Source organism: Maniola jurtina, chromosome 24, assembly GCF_905333055.1.
Source record: "Maniola jurtina chromosome 24, ilManJurt1.1, whole genome shotgun sequence".
Classification (NCBI taxonomy): domain Eukaryota; kingdom Metazoa; phylum Arthropoda; class Insecta; order Lepidoptera; family Nymphalidae; genus Maniola; species Maniola jurtina.
The window spans coordinates 6,102,175-6,117,687 of NC_060052.1; the positions used below are offsets into that span (position 1 = coordinate 6,102,175).

Here is a 15,513-nt window from a genome sequence, read left to right on the forward strand (position 1 = left end):
AAACTCTTAATTTTGACAGTTTTGGTCGTTTTTAGGTTTCCATACCTCAAAAGGAATAAAGGAACTCTTATAGGATCACTTTTTTGTCTGTCTGTCTGTCTGTCGTGTCTGTCAAGAAATCTATAGGATACTTTCCGTTGACCTAGAATCATGAAATTTGGCAGGAAGGTAGGTCTTATACCCGCTCTTACCGGTTTATTTTTTGATAAAAGTTAATAGTGTGCATAAAAGTTTTATATATCTTGTACGATGGTAAGGAACCCTTCGGTGTGCGAGTATGACTCGCATTTGACCGGTTTTTTCAACTGGTTTTTTAACCCCCGATCCAAAAAGGGGGTGTTATAATATAAGTTTGACGTGTGTATCTGTGGCACCCTAAACTAATGAACCAATTTTAATTTATTTTTTTGTTTGAAAGGTGGCTTCTTGTTGTGTTCTTGAAGTGTTCTTAGCTATAATCCAAGAAAATCGGTTCAGCTGTTTGAAAGTTATCAGCTCTTTTCTAGTTACTTCACCTTCACTCGTCGGGGGTGTTATAAATTTTTAATTTACACTTGTTCTAACCTAGTATGAACGTAACATGTCTATGGTCTAACTGTTGGTTCTCTTTACTTCCAGATTGGTTGCCTGGGTGTGTCACAAAGCGGTTCGTCGTATCGCTGGCGGCGGCTGCGGTACTCGGGCGGCTTGCGTTGAGCGCTTGCGCAGGGCCAAAGCCGCCGGCTTGCCGCTAGTGTTTGTGCCGCTACATCGCTCGCACTTCGACTACATACTAGTGACCTTCACGTTGTATCTGACTGGGCTGAGGCCACCGCTGGTTGCCGCCGGCGACAATATGAGGATACCTTTCTTTGGGTGAGTGTTTTTTTTTCTCTCTCGTCTGGCTATACGCTGATTAGCCAATGTCAAGTTTGTAGTTATTTACAAGTTAGGGAAACTATATAAGTATGGAATTCGTCTGTGCCGGGGCCCGCCGACACACGCGCGGCGGCTCTTTAGAGCGCCTCCCAGTCAGTTCCACCACTAAAAAAAAAAACTCTTCCCATGGTGTGTTGGTGCGGGCTGGTTCACGTCTGTCTGCAATATCACGCACCGTGGGAAGCCGGTATAAGTTTAGTTACTTTTTGGCGTTTACTATACATATTTCTTACTTTAGTGCCTTTATTGTCTGTTATAGATGGTTTTTACGCGGCTGTGGTGCTTTCTTCATCAGACGTCGAGTCGACGGCTCGGAATATCACGGAGATCCTATTTATAAATCTGCTCTTAGGTATGCTATTTCATTCTTAATGGACTTGAATGTTTATGTGCTATCTATATCTCTGAAAACTAAATTGGTTTAAGTCTAACATATCTGGCTTAAACGGGAGGTTTCGTATACGGGAATAGCCTACCGAAATGCCTATTAAACCATCAAAAATACTAAATTGTTGTGAAAGTCATGCTGAAATGCCTTTTAAACCATCAAAAATACTAAATTGCAACAAGTTAAAGTCAAAGTCAAAAACAATTAAGTGCCGTTGCACACTTCTATGATTTTTAATCGTTGAATTTGTAAGTTGATTGATGTAATGTGATAATTACGTACAGTACACAGCAGGAAATATTGTACATCGACCTTTGGAAAGAGATAGCGCTTTTGTAGAGCGTTGTCTCTGTCGTTGAGATCGACAAAACGTCACAGGATTGAGTGACAGAGACAGCGCTCTACTAATCAGAAAGCCGATGTACAATAACTAAAGGTCGATGTACAATATTTCTTGCTGGCCATTGTTAACTTTAAAAGCAGATTTTTTGCAATTATTAACCACTCCTCCCCCTCGTCAGCAAAAATAAGCAAAGCTCTTACCTCTCCCCCCCCCCCATGCTTACGTAAACATTGACATTGACGTACAATTGATTGATTTATGAGCAGCAGTTATAAGTCTAGAAATAAGGATAACACGTCAAATTGTCAATCGTATCGAAACAAAACAATAAATTGACGGAAAAAAAATTGAAAAGTGAATAGCGCGCGGTAATTCCCCTACACAGTTCTAAGCGAGTACCTAAATTATTTGTAGGAATCCCCGAAAATGCATTTCGTTTTCTACATAGACAATGTGTGGGTTGCGATATTATGTGTAAAAAAGTAAATAATTACTGCTGACGTAATCACTATCTAGATCCCCCCACCCCCCATGTCATCAAAAATAAGCAAAGCAAAGACCCCCCCCCCCCCCCCCCCCCCCCCCCGCCCCTCCATAGTGCTTACGTATACTTGAACGGCCCCTAACTTATCTTAAGATTCAAGATTCAAGGTTAAAATATTATATCAATGATTTTGTTGCAGGGCATACATCCTCAACAGTTTGGCAGCAAATAACAATCTAGAGTTCTTTATCGAAGGCGGACGCACCAGGACCGGGAAACCGCAGTTACCTAAAGGTAACTAATCAAACCATAACTTATCGAATCTTCAAACATTTATCTGAAGTAATATTTTATTTTTACCATCTGATGACAGATTTGTTTAATGCATACTCGAAAAGGATATATTCGAGGTATGTCAACTTGATATCTCTTCTCTATCACTACCACTGATCTCTACTTATTCAAGTACGCTGGACTTGCGATAGACCACCTTTTTTTTAAAGTAATTTGATTTTCGCCACTTCGTCCGCATGGGCATAGGTTTTTAAAATCCCTTGGTGTTGTACCAAGGGATTTTAAAAACCTATGCCCATTTTCTTTGATTTTCCGGAATAAAAAGTAGTATGTGTTAGTCCAGAGTATAATCTATCTCCATTCTGAATTTCAACCTTCAAATACGTGAATAGCTTTGCGTGAAAGAGTAACAAACATATGCATACACACACATACACACGCACACACACACACATACAAACTAGTCTTTATAATATTAGTGTGATTTCTAACAGCGGGAATCCTCTCCGTTATAATGGACGCATACAACGACGGTACAATAGACGACGCTCTGTTGGTGCCTGTGACTCTGAACTATGATCGCCTGGTGGACGGGAACTTCGTGCGAGAACAATTGGGCATGCCCAAACAGATGGAGACCTTCTGGTCCGCCTTGAGGGGAATATGGAGGACCCTGAACACCAATCATGGCAGCATACGAGTGGACTTCAACCAGCCTATATCACTCAAGGTATGTCACCAATTGAACATGCCCAAATAGGCTGACATCTATAGAGTACTGTGTCTTTGCTCCACTTAACACACTGTTAAAGCAAGACAGCTTATCTCTGGCATATACCTGTCTCGTTTTAAATGAAAGTTTGAGCAAAGTCAATGCTATTATTGAAATAATTTCAGCGAATAATTTAGATGTCCGCGTAGAGATTTATCGTGATTAACAAACATACAAAAATATACAGGCGAATTGAGAACCCCCTCCTTTTTTTGAAGTCAGTTAGTAAAGTGAAATATCTTCGACTTAGTAGGGAGTCAGATACCCTCTTTTTTGTCAAATATAGGGAAAAATTCAGTCACTTTTTCTTTAGCAAAGAATGAATCGTCAAATATAAAAAATTGTCTTTTTCTCTTTGCAGGAATTAGTGACCTCATTCCAAAAGTACAACTACTTGAAGGCACCAATAGAGAGGGCCCTAACGCCGCCAAACAACAACCTAGCCGTGAATCTAGACAGGCAGATCTTATACAACCATAGCCACAGCAGCTTGTTCGGAGATGACGTCAGCACTGACCAGAAGATGATGGTGGAGGCCATCGGCAGACATCTTGTTTATGGTACATTTGCTCTATATACTCTTATCATCACTATCTCGACCCATCGCCTGCCAACTATTTAGCACTATTTAGCATCTCAGAATGAAGTGTTAACGCCAAAGTTCACCACGTTGGTCAAGTGCGGATTGGCAAGTTTTCTCACGATAATTTCCTACACCATTAAAACAAGTAATATTTTATAGCTTAAAACGTACATTACTTCGAAAAGCTTCCGCAAGCTTCATTAATTCGTTTCATAGAAGGCATTCCAAACCAGTGGTAGATGTATTTGTGGATTCTTGGTACTTGTAAAAGTTTAATTGAATAAAAATATTTTGTTTTTAATTCCTCCACAGACGCAGCCCAATCAACGGCCCTAATGTGCACGAACGTGGTATCGTACGTGCTGCTGACCGAGCAACGCCGCGGGTGCAGCTTGTCTCAGCTGCAGGCTAGCGTGTCCGAGCGGGGCAAGGCTCTGAAGCGTGCCGGCCGGGACCTGGGCTACACGGGCGAAGACCATCTTGTGACCAAGCGGGCTGTGAGTGCGAAATGAATCATCTTTCGAGGAAATTCGTTAATTGAGAGCAGTGTAATGTGGGCGCAACCATAACAATAGTATCTTATCTTAACAATCTTCCTCCGAGTGGGCGTCCAGCCGATGATTCTTGGAACTTGTATATAATATAGTCTTCTGAGGTTAACATTCCGTTTGCGGGATACAGACGTCGTAGTGAGTGGTCGAAGACACCAGTGGCGCCATCTAGTAACATCACTGTTAGCTACTATGATATCAGGCTTACAGAGGCTGATCGCCAGTATCTATAGGATTTGTAATAAGTGCTTCAAAAGCTGCCCCAAAAATAATAGTTGGACCTTATTTCAAATTAGTCTTTGGTATTGCTTAGGTTTTACATTTTATTTTAGAGTAAATATTTTTGTTTTCATTTTAAATAAACCTGGCCACTTGAGCGATGTCCTTTTGTTCATCATCTGTCATCTATATTTACTTTTTTCTATATCAATGCTGATCGCTGTATGATTCTTTTCGTATGCGTGTGAGTAGCGTCATCTAATGTTTGTATGCTGCCACTATCTAATGGAGCAAATGTCGTGATTACAGTTGGAGATGCTGGGCAACACTCTGGTGCGTGTGGAAGGCAGTGGTGCCAACAGGACTGTACGAGCTCATGCATCAGTACCGGCAGCTTTGGAACTGTCGTATTACGCCAACGCGCTGGTTGCGCACTACGCCGCGCCCGCTATAGTGGGTAAGTTAGTCAAAATCAAAGTCATTTATTCAAATTGGGTACTATTGGGGTACTATTGCACACTTTCTGACTTGACTGAAAACTCTGTGTTTCCTGCCATTAATAAGATAATAATTTATTTGGCAGAAAGTTGGTACACTTAATTAACACTTAACTTAAACTTCATTAGAGTTATTAGGTATATTCTAAGCAAGCGCACTCCAACCTAGATTTAATGATTGCTTTTTATTGAGCATGATTGTCGTCAAACGCAAGCCAATCTCAGAATAAGAAAAAAAATGTTATGCACAAAAATCCCCAAAACTCTCATGCCCAGAAAGTAATTGGTTTCGATTTTCCATATAATATATAAATTCATCTTTATTCACATTTTTATTTATGTATTATTTCCGTTACAGCGACAGCCCTAGAAAGCATAGTATTCAAACAGAACTCGGATGAAAATACAGTCAGACACTCGGAACTAATGGAGGCAGCCCTGCAACTCAGCGAGATTCTTAGCCAAGAGTTTATTCTGTGTGCGCCTTGCACCAGGATAGAAGAACGCCTTCAGGAAGCTTTAGAAGAACTTATCGCCCAGGACATACTCTCTGATACAAAGGTGATTAAGTTGAAATCATGAACACACAGATAATTAAATAAACAAACACACAGATCATTAAGTTAAATTCACTGGCACACAGATCATTAACTTAAATCCAATGACACACAGGTGATTAAATTAAAATCATTGACACACAGGTGACTAAGTTAAAAAATTTAACAGATAAGTGATTAAAATCGTTGACACACAAGTGATCAAGTTAAAATCACACACAGGTGATTAAGTTAACATAACTGACACACAGGTGACTAACTTAACTTTACACACAGGTGATTAAGTTAACATAACTGACACACAGGTGACTAACTTAACTTTACACACAGGTGATTAAGTTAACATAACTGACACACAGGTGACTAACTTAACTTTACACACAGGTGATTAAGTTAAAATACTAACACAGGTGATCAAGTTAAAATTACTGTCATACAGGTGATTGAGTTAAATCACTGATACACAGGTGATAAAGATTACAAACTAGTTAATCTAATAAAACTTTTTTTAATTTTTATTTTATTTTTATTAATAAGGTTCGCTAGCGATTTTTACAAAAATAATCTTAAATTAAATAAAGTTAAATTACATGACGTTGTATGTAAAATCATTTTAAAGCATTGTTTAATTGTTTTCCACTCTCCAGGCCCCAGATGCTTTGGAAGAGCAGCGCTGGTCGCGACGGTTCGCGAAGAACTTCGACGACGATGACGACGAGGAAGACGAATTTCGGCCTGACCCCACACGTCTCATCAAATACAAAATATCCAAAAGTCCGGAAGCGCTTGCGGAACGGTGAGTGCAGTTTTCATGTAATTCAAACTTCACTAGAGAAGTAGAATAGATATATTAACCACACACACACCCACACCAACACATCCATACACCCACCCATCACCACACACCCACACACACACACACACGCACGCACACGCGCGCCCACACAAGCTCACGCACACAGAGACACACACGCATGCACACACAAGCGATTTAGCGTTCCGGCAAGATGTTGTATAGAAACCGGTATTCGGTATACCCCTTCCAAGTTAGTACGCTACTATCCTTGACTGCAATATCAGCACCAGATGAGGATCGCAGTCAAAGACTAACTTGTAATCACACTAATATTATAAAGGAGAAAGTTTGTATGTGTGTGTGTGTGTGTGTGTGTGTGTGTGTGTGTGTGTGTATGTTTGTTACTCCTTCACGCAAAAACTACTGGACGGATTGGGCTGAAATTTAGAATGGAGATAGATTGTACCCTGGATTAGCACATAGGCTACTTTTTATCTCGGAAAATCAAAGAGTTCCCACGGGAATTTTAAAAAACCTACAGCCACGCGAACACAGTCGCGGGTATCAGCTAGTCGAGTATAAAAATATTCAATCCTGTTGAATTTACACCCATTTTGAGACATTCTTTGAATCGTATATTTTTCTAATTCCAGCCGTCGGCTCGTGCAGACGATCAGGCCGCTACTGGAGGGCTACGCGGCCACGTGCCGCTGCGTTCGCGACGCGACACAGAAAGAGGTCGTGGGCGCCGCGTTAGACTCGCTGCTCGAAAGCTTCGCGCAGAACAGAATGGTTTATGGTGAGATTTTTTTTTAATAATAAAATTTGGTACAGTACAGGTTACATCACAGGGAAATTTTAGTATACTAGGTGATGCCCGCGACTTCATCCGCGTGGCTTTCGGTTTTTAAAAGGCGTAGGAATTCTTTGATCTTCCGGGATAAAAATTTGCTTATGTCAATTTCCGAGACGCATGCTAGCTCTGTAGTCTTTACCGAATTTCATATAAATTGGTTAAACAGATGGGTCTTTAAGAATACCTTGGCAAACTCTTTAGTTTTCCGGGATAAAGAGTAGCCTATGGGATCAGGTCCCGGAATGTAAGCTAACTCAATCAAATTTCATCAGAATCGGTTGAACTGTTGGTCCATGAAAAACTAGCAGACAGACAGACACATACACTTTCGTATTTATAATATTAGTATTGATTTCCATTTTTCTTCCAGGTGAAGCGGTATCAACGGACGCGATACGGAACTGCCTGCGGCTTCTACGCCAATGGGGCGTCATAGAGATGTACACAGAGCAACGAGAGAGAAGGATCCGAGTGTGTCCACCCTATGATAACGAGGATGCCATGCACAATGTGTGCGCGAACATTTACCAGTTCAACATGACCTCGCCCTGCTGTGAGAAGTGACCTCTGGTCATCCTCAGTGACCAAGTATGACCTCTGGTCATCTTCAGTGACCAAGTGTGACCTCTGGTCATCTTCAGTGACCAAGTGTGCCCAAAGTGTGACCAAAAATGTGATGTGTAAAAAAATTTACTAAATAGTGAAGTGGTTTGTGCAAAGAGTTAGTGTGGAAGTGCTATGTTGCGAGTGTTCCGCTGCAGATATTTGAATATTGGCCTTTGTTGTTTCAACCAGTAGATGTCAACTGTTATTCTGAGATCTATAGACTATAGAGCGCAGTTTGACTTTGCTCAGACTTGAGACACTGTTAAAACGAGACAGAGTTATATGGCTGGCATAAATCTATCTTGTTTTAACTGAAACTCAAGTCTAAGCAAAGTCAAAGTGTGTTCTATAGATTACAACATTAGACAGGTCTCTTGTTAGCATCTCCTTACTGCTGTTCTGTAACTCAATAGTTAATCGCAAAAATGTTTTAAGTTATTGTCAAAAAAGGTTGGAATTTACAAAAATAATGTTATGTTTAAAAGAATGCTATGTAGGGTCAAACTAAATAGTAACTAAAAACCCTGGTCCCACATAGCATTCTTATTTGGAAACAATAGTTATTCAAAATTCACGCATTTTACGTGAATAACAACTCTATGAGAAAAAGATAGAATCTATATTTGAATGTTTGCAGAAAGATGCTTGTCTCATTTGCACTGACTAGCGTGTAAACTCGAGGGCCACAACCTTTGGCGACGTTATAAGACGCGGGGCGTTAATAAAGCCAAAATCATACTTTTAACATGACGTTATAAGTATGGTCCCAGCCTAATAATTTCGTCGCAGATTTTGCTGCTTTTTACGTATTTATATATCTGTTTTCATCGCTGAAAGCGGCCAAGTCGTGGCCTAGGGGCGAATTCACTTAGGAAATCAATTCAAGTCTGTAAACCTAGTGTACCTTTTGAGACCACGCCATTTTAACTCTTTGTCAACTGTTATATCAAAAGTACGATTTAAGTCCATATATTAAAGATGAACCGGACTTCGTCTGTGTTGGTGTTGGCGCGCGTGCTCTGCCTTTTTAGAGTGTTTTTTTTTTGTTAAAACTGTCTGGGAAGCGCTCTAAGGGGTGCTGCGCGTGTGTCGGCGAGCGCCGGCACAGACGAAGTCCATACTTGTATAGTTTCCCTAACTTGTTACAAATATCTACAAACTTGACATTGGCTAATCTTTGTAAAGCCAGACGAGAGAGAAAAAAATGAACCGTAATTTTGACGTGATGGTTGACACAGCTAAAATGGCGCGTAAGATCTCAAAATATATGCACTGTACACAAAACTGGTGGTCCAAAGACAGAAAGTTGTGAGAAAAAAGTCTTTAGTATGAAGAAGCCCTAACTGTCAAATCGGGATATGTTTGATGGAGTCTAGTTTTTATTAGTTTGTAAGTTGACTAAGCTAAATGGCATTGTAGTAGCAAAGTATACTCTGCTCAAATAGAAGGAAAATTGATTAAATTAAAGTTTTTACTTCTGAAAATAAAAGAAAGCGTTTATTTGACCTATTCCTTTAATGTATAATTTATTGATAAAGTACAATGTATAAAATATTTATACATGATGAAGTATAATGTATATAAAATACTAGCTGATGCCCGGATTTCGGTCACATGGATTTAGGCTTTTCAGAATGTGTGTTTTAACTCTGCGATTTTCCGGGATAAAAAGTAGCATATGTGTTAATCCAGGGCATAATCTATCTCCATTCCAAATTTCAGCCAAACCTGTCTGTTATTAGTTTTTGCGTGAAAGAGTAACAAACATACACACACACATATATACATACACACATACAAACTTTCGCCTTTATAATATTAGTGTATAGTGTACATTATACTTCATATTATATGAAAAAATACCTTTGTGTGAAGTAAGCTATGTTAAGTTTTAGTTCTAGAACTTTTTTACTTGAATGTAAGAGTTACTTTCTTTTCATGTTTTAAGAATTGATTTTCCTTATATTTGGTATGTTGAGAATAGCAGCTAAAGGTGGCTAGTACATAGTATATCCATAAATATTTATAAATCCTATAGCAAAACAGACAACAATTTTTATTTTCTATTCTGCATATGTTGCAACTTGGTGACGTCGCAATGATTTGACGTGCTTTTTTAGTTTAATCTATAATTTAAAATGGTTATTACATTAAAAACTAACAAAGGACATGGATTTTACGTAGTCTATTTAATAATTCACTGACAAATAATTTATTTATGACATAGGCAAACACCATATTCTAACTTGCAATACGTCTTTATTAACGACATGCACTTGTATGTTCATGGTACTATTGTCAGAACCTTCCCACAAGTCCCTACAACAAATGTACAGTTTTGTTTCGCGTATATCTAAAGCTGTGATTATTAATTATTATATGAAATTAAAACAAAATCAATACTAGTTGCTATATGGTGAATCTCAAAAATATTGCATTTATTATAAAATAGTAACATTTGTTTTTTGATGACCACTGTATTGATTCTGTTTTCAAAATCATTATAATATAATAAACCTATATGAAGATCTGTACATTAAACCTAGGGCACGCACAAATTGTATACTTCTATACACATTTTAGCTAATCAGAGGTGTCAATTGATTGTCGATTGTCACTTTATCTGTCAAATTTCATGCTAGGTCTACTAATTTTCAGAACTGTCTATCATTTAATGTTTACAACGGCAACGGTAAAATCAATCTAGCGACGCGACAAAAAGTCTCAGATTATGACGACAGGACAAATTGTCTGGTGTGTTGTCTGTCTGTCATTTAACGGACGTGCGGTAACTTTTTGTTTAATACAGAGTGTTTTGTTCAATAGTTTCAAACCTCTCAAATAGAATACCTTCAATGTGGATACCGTTAGAATTTAGAATATAATATTAATATAGTCAGTGGACATATATGTAGAATATGATGACTCACTATGAGTTTTGAATTCAAATCCCAGTCATAAAATCGAAAATAATGTGAGAGTTATTTTGTTATTCTGGTGTGAGTTCACCAAAATAAAATAGTTCCAAATAAACGAAACACTCTGTATATTATGAATAGCTGGCTGTGTTATAATTATGTAAGGTACCTTGTAACCTAATAATAAAATTGAGTTGTGACATATTATATCCCAGACTGTTTTGAAATGTGAATTGACCCTATTTGTGATCTAGTTTAAGATTTAAAAAAAAAATGTTTGAAATCTGTTTTGTAAAAAAAGTTCTAACCATAATCTGTTGTGATACCTGTCATATATATTATTAGAGTAGAAGAGACATTGTGATACATAATATTTTTGTATGCTGTGAAATCAAACTGGATATCCAATCAACAACCTAAAGAAAAGATGTAGGATATCCAACTGAAAAGTTTCAGCGTATAAAATCTTAAGGTAAGATCTATAGAGCGCACTGTGACTTTGCTCAGACTTAAGTCAGAGTTAAAATGAGACAGATTTATGTAGAGAGATAAATCTATCTCGTTTTAACTCTGAGCAAAGACAAAGTGCACTCTATAGATCTCCTTATACTGTCTCACTCACTCATGTAGGCATCGTGCAGTCATACACCTCTTGATCTTTTGAGCTATATAGGCATAACGCGTTTAACTGAATAGTTTGTGGAGGGGTGTGAGGACGTAACACGAGAGCTCAATAGCTCGATAGAATGACAGCTAGTGTCACGATCCCAATCACCTCTAATTGGTTGACGCTCGCTCACTATTGGCTCCAATGTATTGTTGCAACAAGAATAGCATAGCCAATAACATCAATAGGGATGATGACTACTAGTCAAATCAGTGACCTTTTATCAAACGTCAAAATACTCGCTTAGTATGGTCGCCTGTATGAAATTCACAGATGTAACATCATAGACATTTGACATAATAGGACATACTTTTTTATTTAAATCGATAATTTAAAATAGTTAGCAAACTTTAACATCGGACGTGGATTTGACGAATTTTGGAAGACCCTCTATTTAATAATTCCTAAGAAACAATTTATTTTTGGCATAGTCATCATCCCAATTGCGATTGTGATAATGATTGATGCAGGCTTTACGGAATCGAGCTGCGGTGATTTGTCAACTTGTGACGATTGTCACCCTCCCGCACTACCCTGTAGGTACATAATATTTTTTTTTGTGTTGTTGTAGGTTATTTACTAACATCATAACCCATCTAGTCCAGTTACCACAAATCGGACTGGGATTGTCCAGAAAAGACTTGGATGTAAATAAACCGTTCAGCCTCCTTTGTGTTTTCTCCAAACAACGCGTCTTTGGCGAAGTGAATTGTGCTGTGTGGCACAACAAAAAGCCACTAAAATAAACAACAACAACAAACAGGAGCCTAATCGGTTATGCGCTGTGCCTACTATACCTAAGTAGAGCTTGTCTATTTTGAAATGACGCGCCCCACTACATAATTTTGTGTAGTAAGTCATGTGTAAATTGCGGTGGTGGGGCGCGTTATTTCAAAATAGACAAGCTCTACTTTTTTGCGCTATACCATTTCAAATATATGACAGGTATTTTAAGCAACGTGCTGTATTTTTTTTGTATCATAATTTAAGTACATTGTACATTTATCTATCTATTAGCCAGAAGCTGAAAGGATGTAAAGTTTATTAGTCGAGAGGTGAATAAAATAAAGTTTGCATATTTTTTTGTTTCATTTTTACAATTCCTTCTACATATCACTTTTTTATATCCATGGTGTCGAAAAATCGTAGGTCTATGGGTGTAAACCAAGTGTGCGCACTGCATATACGATTTTTAGGGTTCCGTAACTCGAAAGGAAAAACAGAACCCTTATAGTCTGTCTATCTGGCTGTCCGTCCGTGCGTCCGTCCGTCCGTCTGTCTGTCAAGAAAACCTGTAGAGTACTTCCCGTTGATCTAGAAGTTGGTCTAGCAGAGTTGGCAGGTAGGTAGGTCTTATAGCAAAAGAAAAAAAAAATCGAAAATCGTGCATTTGTGGTTATATCGCAAAAAAAATATGTGTTTCAATTTTTAAAGTTAAAAAATTATATACTCTTAAGTGGGATATCATTTTGAAAGGACTTTACCTGTACATTCTAATACGGAGATTTATATATTGTAACGCCACACCGCCTCAGCCAATCGCAACGCGCCAACGCCAACCAGACTATCCGAGTCAAGCCGAGCCAAACGCCGGCCAATCATAGCCTAGCGGCCATTGAACGCCAACGCCAGCGCCATTGACAGCCGAGCGCCACTCAGCAACAACTGCCGAATGCCTTCGGTGGGGATAACGCCATATAAAGCCATGCGAGCTCATTTTTAGGATTATTAAGACGAGCCCGTCTGCCGTCGAGTGCGCTCGAATCGTTTGCGCACCGGCGTTCGGAGCCCGCTTACAGTCTTTCGGACCATTTTCGCGACTTGCCTGTCCGAAACTCACTGCGTCCAGCGGGGGTGGTTCGGAATCACGCGTTCGTGCTTCCCGGTCTAGTCTCCCGGTCTGCCACAAGCGGCAAGCCCCGGGAGCTGGGCCGGTGGGGTCGACGTGCCGACACCCTTGTCTCGGGCTCACGCCAGGCAAGGACCGCCACCGTTTCGTCCGCCAGCGCTCCGATAGCGCTCTCGCGTCCGCGACTCGCGCTGTGCGCATGCGTTCAAGAAGCCGGTGGTAACGCGCGGAAAGTGCTTCATGCCGCCACCGCCGCTTCCGCAGCGCCGCGCGACGCGCCCGCGCCCCATCCGCCGCAGGGTGTTCGTCCGATCATCGGACACCCTAGAGGCTATTATCGCGTCGGGCCAGGCGACTCTCGCCGCCCGCGCCGCAGCAGCCCTGCACAGCCCGGCAGTGGGCGCCGGCGAAGAGTCCTTCGCCGCGAGCCCACTCGCACTTTCGCCGGCTCCTTCCTCCCCGGCCTCATCGCTGCCGGCCATCTCCTGGCCGGCTAGCTCAGCCGACCCGCGCGCCGCCGATCCGCGCGCCGCCGACCCGCGCGCTTCCGCGCCCCGCGCCGATCTCCGCGCCGTGGCGCCTTGCCCCGACCCGCGCGCAGCCGCGCCGTCTGCCGAGTCCCGCACTGCGCCGTCCCGCGCCGACCCGGGAGCGGCCGCGTCCCGCGCTGACGCGAGCGCCGCCCCGCGCGCCGCACCCGCGCCCGCGCCCGCGACCACACCGACCGCCGCGCCGCGCGCATCGCTCCAACCCGCCGCGCCGGCGACTCTCTCTCCGTCGCCGCGCGCGCCGCGCTTCCCGGCCCCACAGCACAACATCGCTGTGGGCCGTTTTCCCTCTCCGCCGCAAAGGAGAGGAGAGAAAACACCGGCCTTCACTCCACCAAATATGCCGGCCCTGTCTCCGGAACCCATGGAGACCGCGCCGGCGAGTGAGCCCGGCCCCTCCTACGCAGCTGCTGCGGCCGCTGCAAAGAGGCCCAAGACAACCCCGTCGGGCGCTGCTCCAGTGCGCGCTGCGCCAGCGCCCGCCGCCGCCGCCACCGTCGACCCCAGCAAGGCGCCGAAGTCGAAGGCCGCCCGCTACCCTCCGCTGATCGTGGAGGTGCTGCCGGACTGGCCCACCCACTTCCGCGAGCTGAAGAGGCTCCTCGGCCACGCTCCCAACGGACGCCCATTTGGCAAGGGCGTCCGCTTCATACCTAAGTCGGACCAGGAGTTCCGCGCCATCCAGCGCTACCTTACGCAGCTGGAGAGCGCCAGCGGAATCTCCTGGTTCTGCTACTCGCTGCCGGCTGAAAGGAGCCTCAAAGTCGCGATCCGCGGTCTGCCGGCGAACACAGAGCCGGAGCTCGTCGAGGCAGAGCTGCGCGAACTTGGATACGTCCCCGAGCACGTGAGGACGATCCCCGCGCGTCCAGGCAGGCCTGGATGCCTCATGTTCGCGCAGCTGCAGCGAACTCCAGACATCACACCGGGCATATACGAGGTGCATGAGCTCCTCTGTATGCCCGGCATCATCATCGAGGCCTGGCGTGGCAGGAAGGGGCCCGCCCAATGCCACAGGTGCCAGCAGTGGCGGCACAGTTCGGTGAACTGTCACCGACCCCTAGTCTGCGTGGCCTGTGCGGGAAACCACGCAGCCAGGGACTGTCCGCGCCCCAAAGAGGAGCCGCCGACGTGCGCCAACTGTGGCGACGCGCACACGGCGAACAACGCCAACTGCCCCGTGTTCCGCAAGGAGCTGCGGAACCGTAGGGCGGGCACTGTCGCGCGCACCGCACCGGCGCGCGCCGCCGCCGCCGCCTCGACAACCGAGGCCGACGCACCCGGCTCGCTCATGGCTGCCGCCAACCAGCCACAGCAGCAACCGGGCCGCAAGCGCCGCCGCAGACGTGGCAAGCGCGCGCAGCCGCGCCAAGACACGGCGCCGGCCGCGCCACAGCCCTCTGCCAAGCGCCCGACGGCGGCCGCATCCGCGGCTCCCGCCGCGCCACAGCCTCCCACCAAGCGCCCGACGGCGGCTGCACCCGCGCCGCCCGCCGCCCAGTCCAAGCCCACCGTGGTCGCCGCTCCCGCGAGGGAGACGAAGGCGAAGCGGAAGGGCGCGCCGCGCCCGGCACCTCAGCCGGCCCCCGGCCACTTGGACTCCAGACTTACCAAAGTCATCGGCACCCTACACCAGGTTCTGTTGGCAATCCAGGAGCAGCGGGATC

The 15,513-nt window shown here is 43.6% G+C and overlaps 1 protein-coding gene across 4 annotated transcripts in view; it reads left to right on the top strand.

Moving 5' to 3' along the window:
• Positions 1-8,343, top strand: part of LOC123877717 (glycerol-3-phosphate acyltransferase 1, mitochondrial) — a 64,602-nt gene extending 56,259 nt beyond the window's left edge. For 3 of the 4 annotated variants that reach the window (XM_045924574.1, XM_045924573.1, XM_045924571.1), the window contains 11 exons: positions 619-855; positions 1,178-1,270; positions 2,333-2,427; positions 2,922-3,157; positions 3,561-3,759; positions 4,095-4,279; positions 4,862-5,009; positions 5,408-5,610; positions 6,254-6,402; positions 7,056-7,201; positions 7,629-8,343. In XM_045924574.1, coding sequence (XP_045780530.1) covers positions 619-855; positions 1,178-1,270; positions 2,333-2,427; positions 2,922-3,157; positions 3,561-3,759; positions 4,095-4,279; positions 4,862-5,009; positions 5,408-5,610; positions 6,254-6,402; positions 7,056-7,201; positions 7,629-7,822 — 1,885 coding nt within the window. In that variant the 3' untranslated portion in view covers positions 7,823-8,343. The remainder of the gene's footprint in view (positions 1-618; positions 856-1,177; positions 1,271-2,332; positions 2,428-2,921; positions 3,158-3,560; positions 3,760-4,094; positions 4,280-4,861; positions 5,010-5,407; positions 5,611-6,253; positions 6,403-7,055; positions 7,202-7,628) is intronic. The other variant, XM_045924572.1, reaches the window with a different exon arrangement.
• The last annotated feature ends 7,170 nt before the right edge of the window (positions 8,344-15,513 follow it).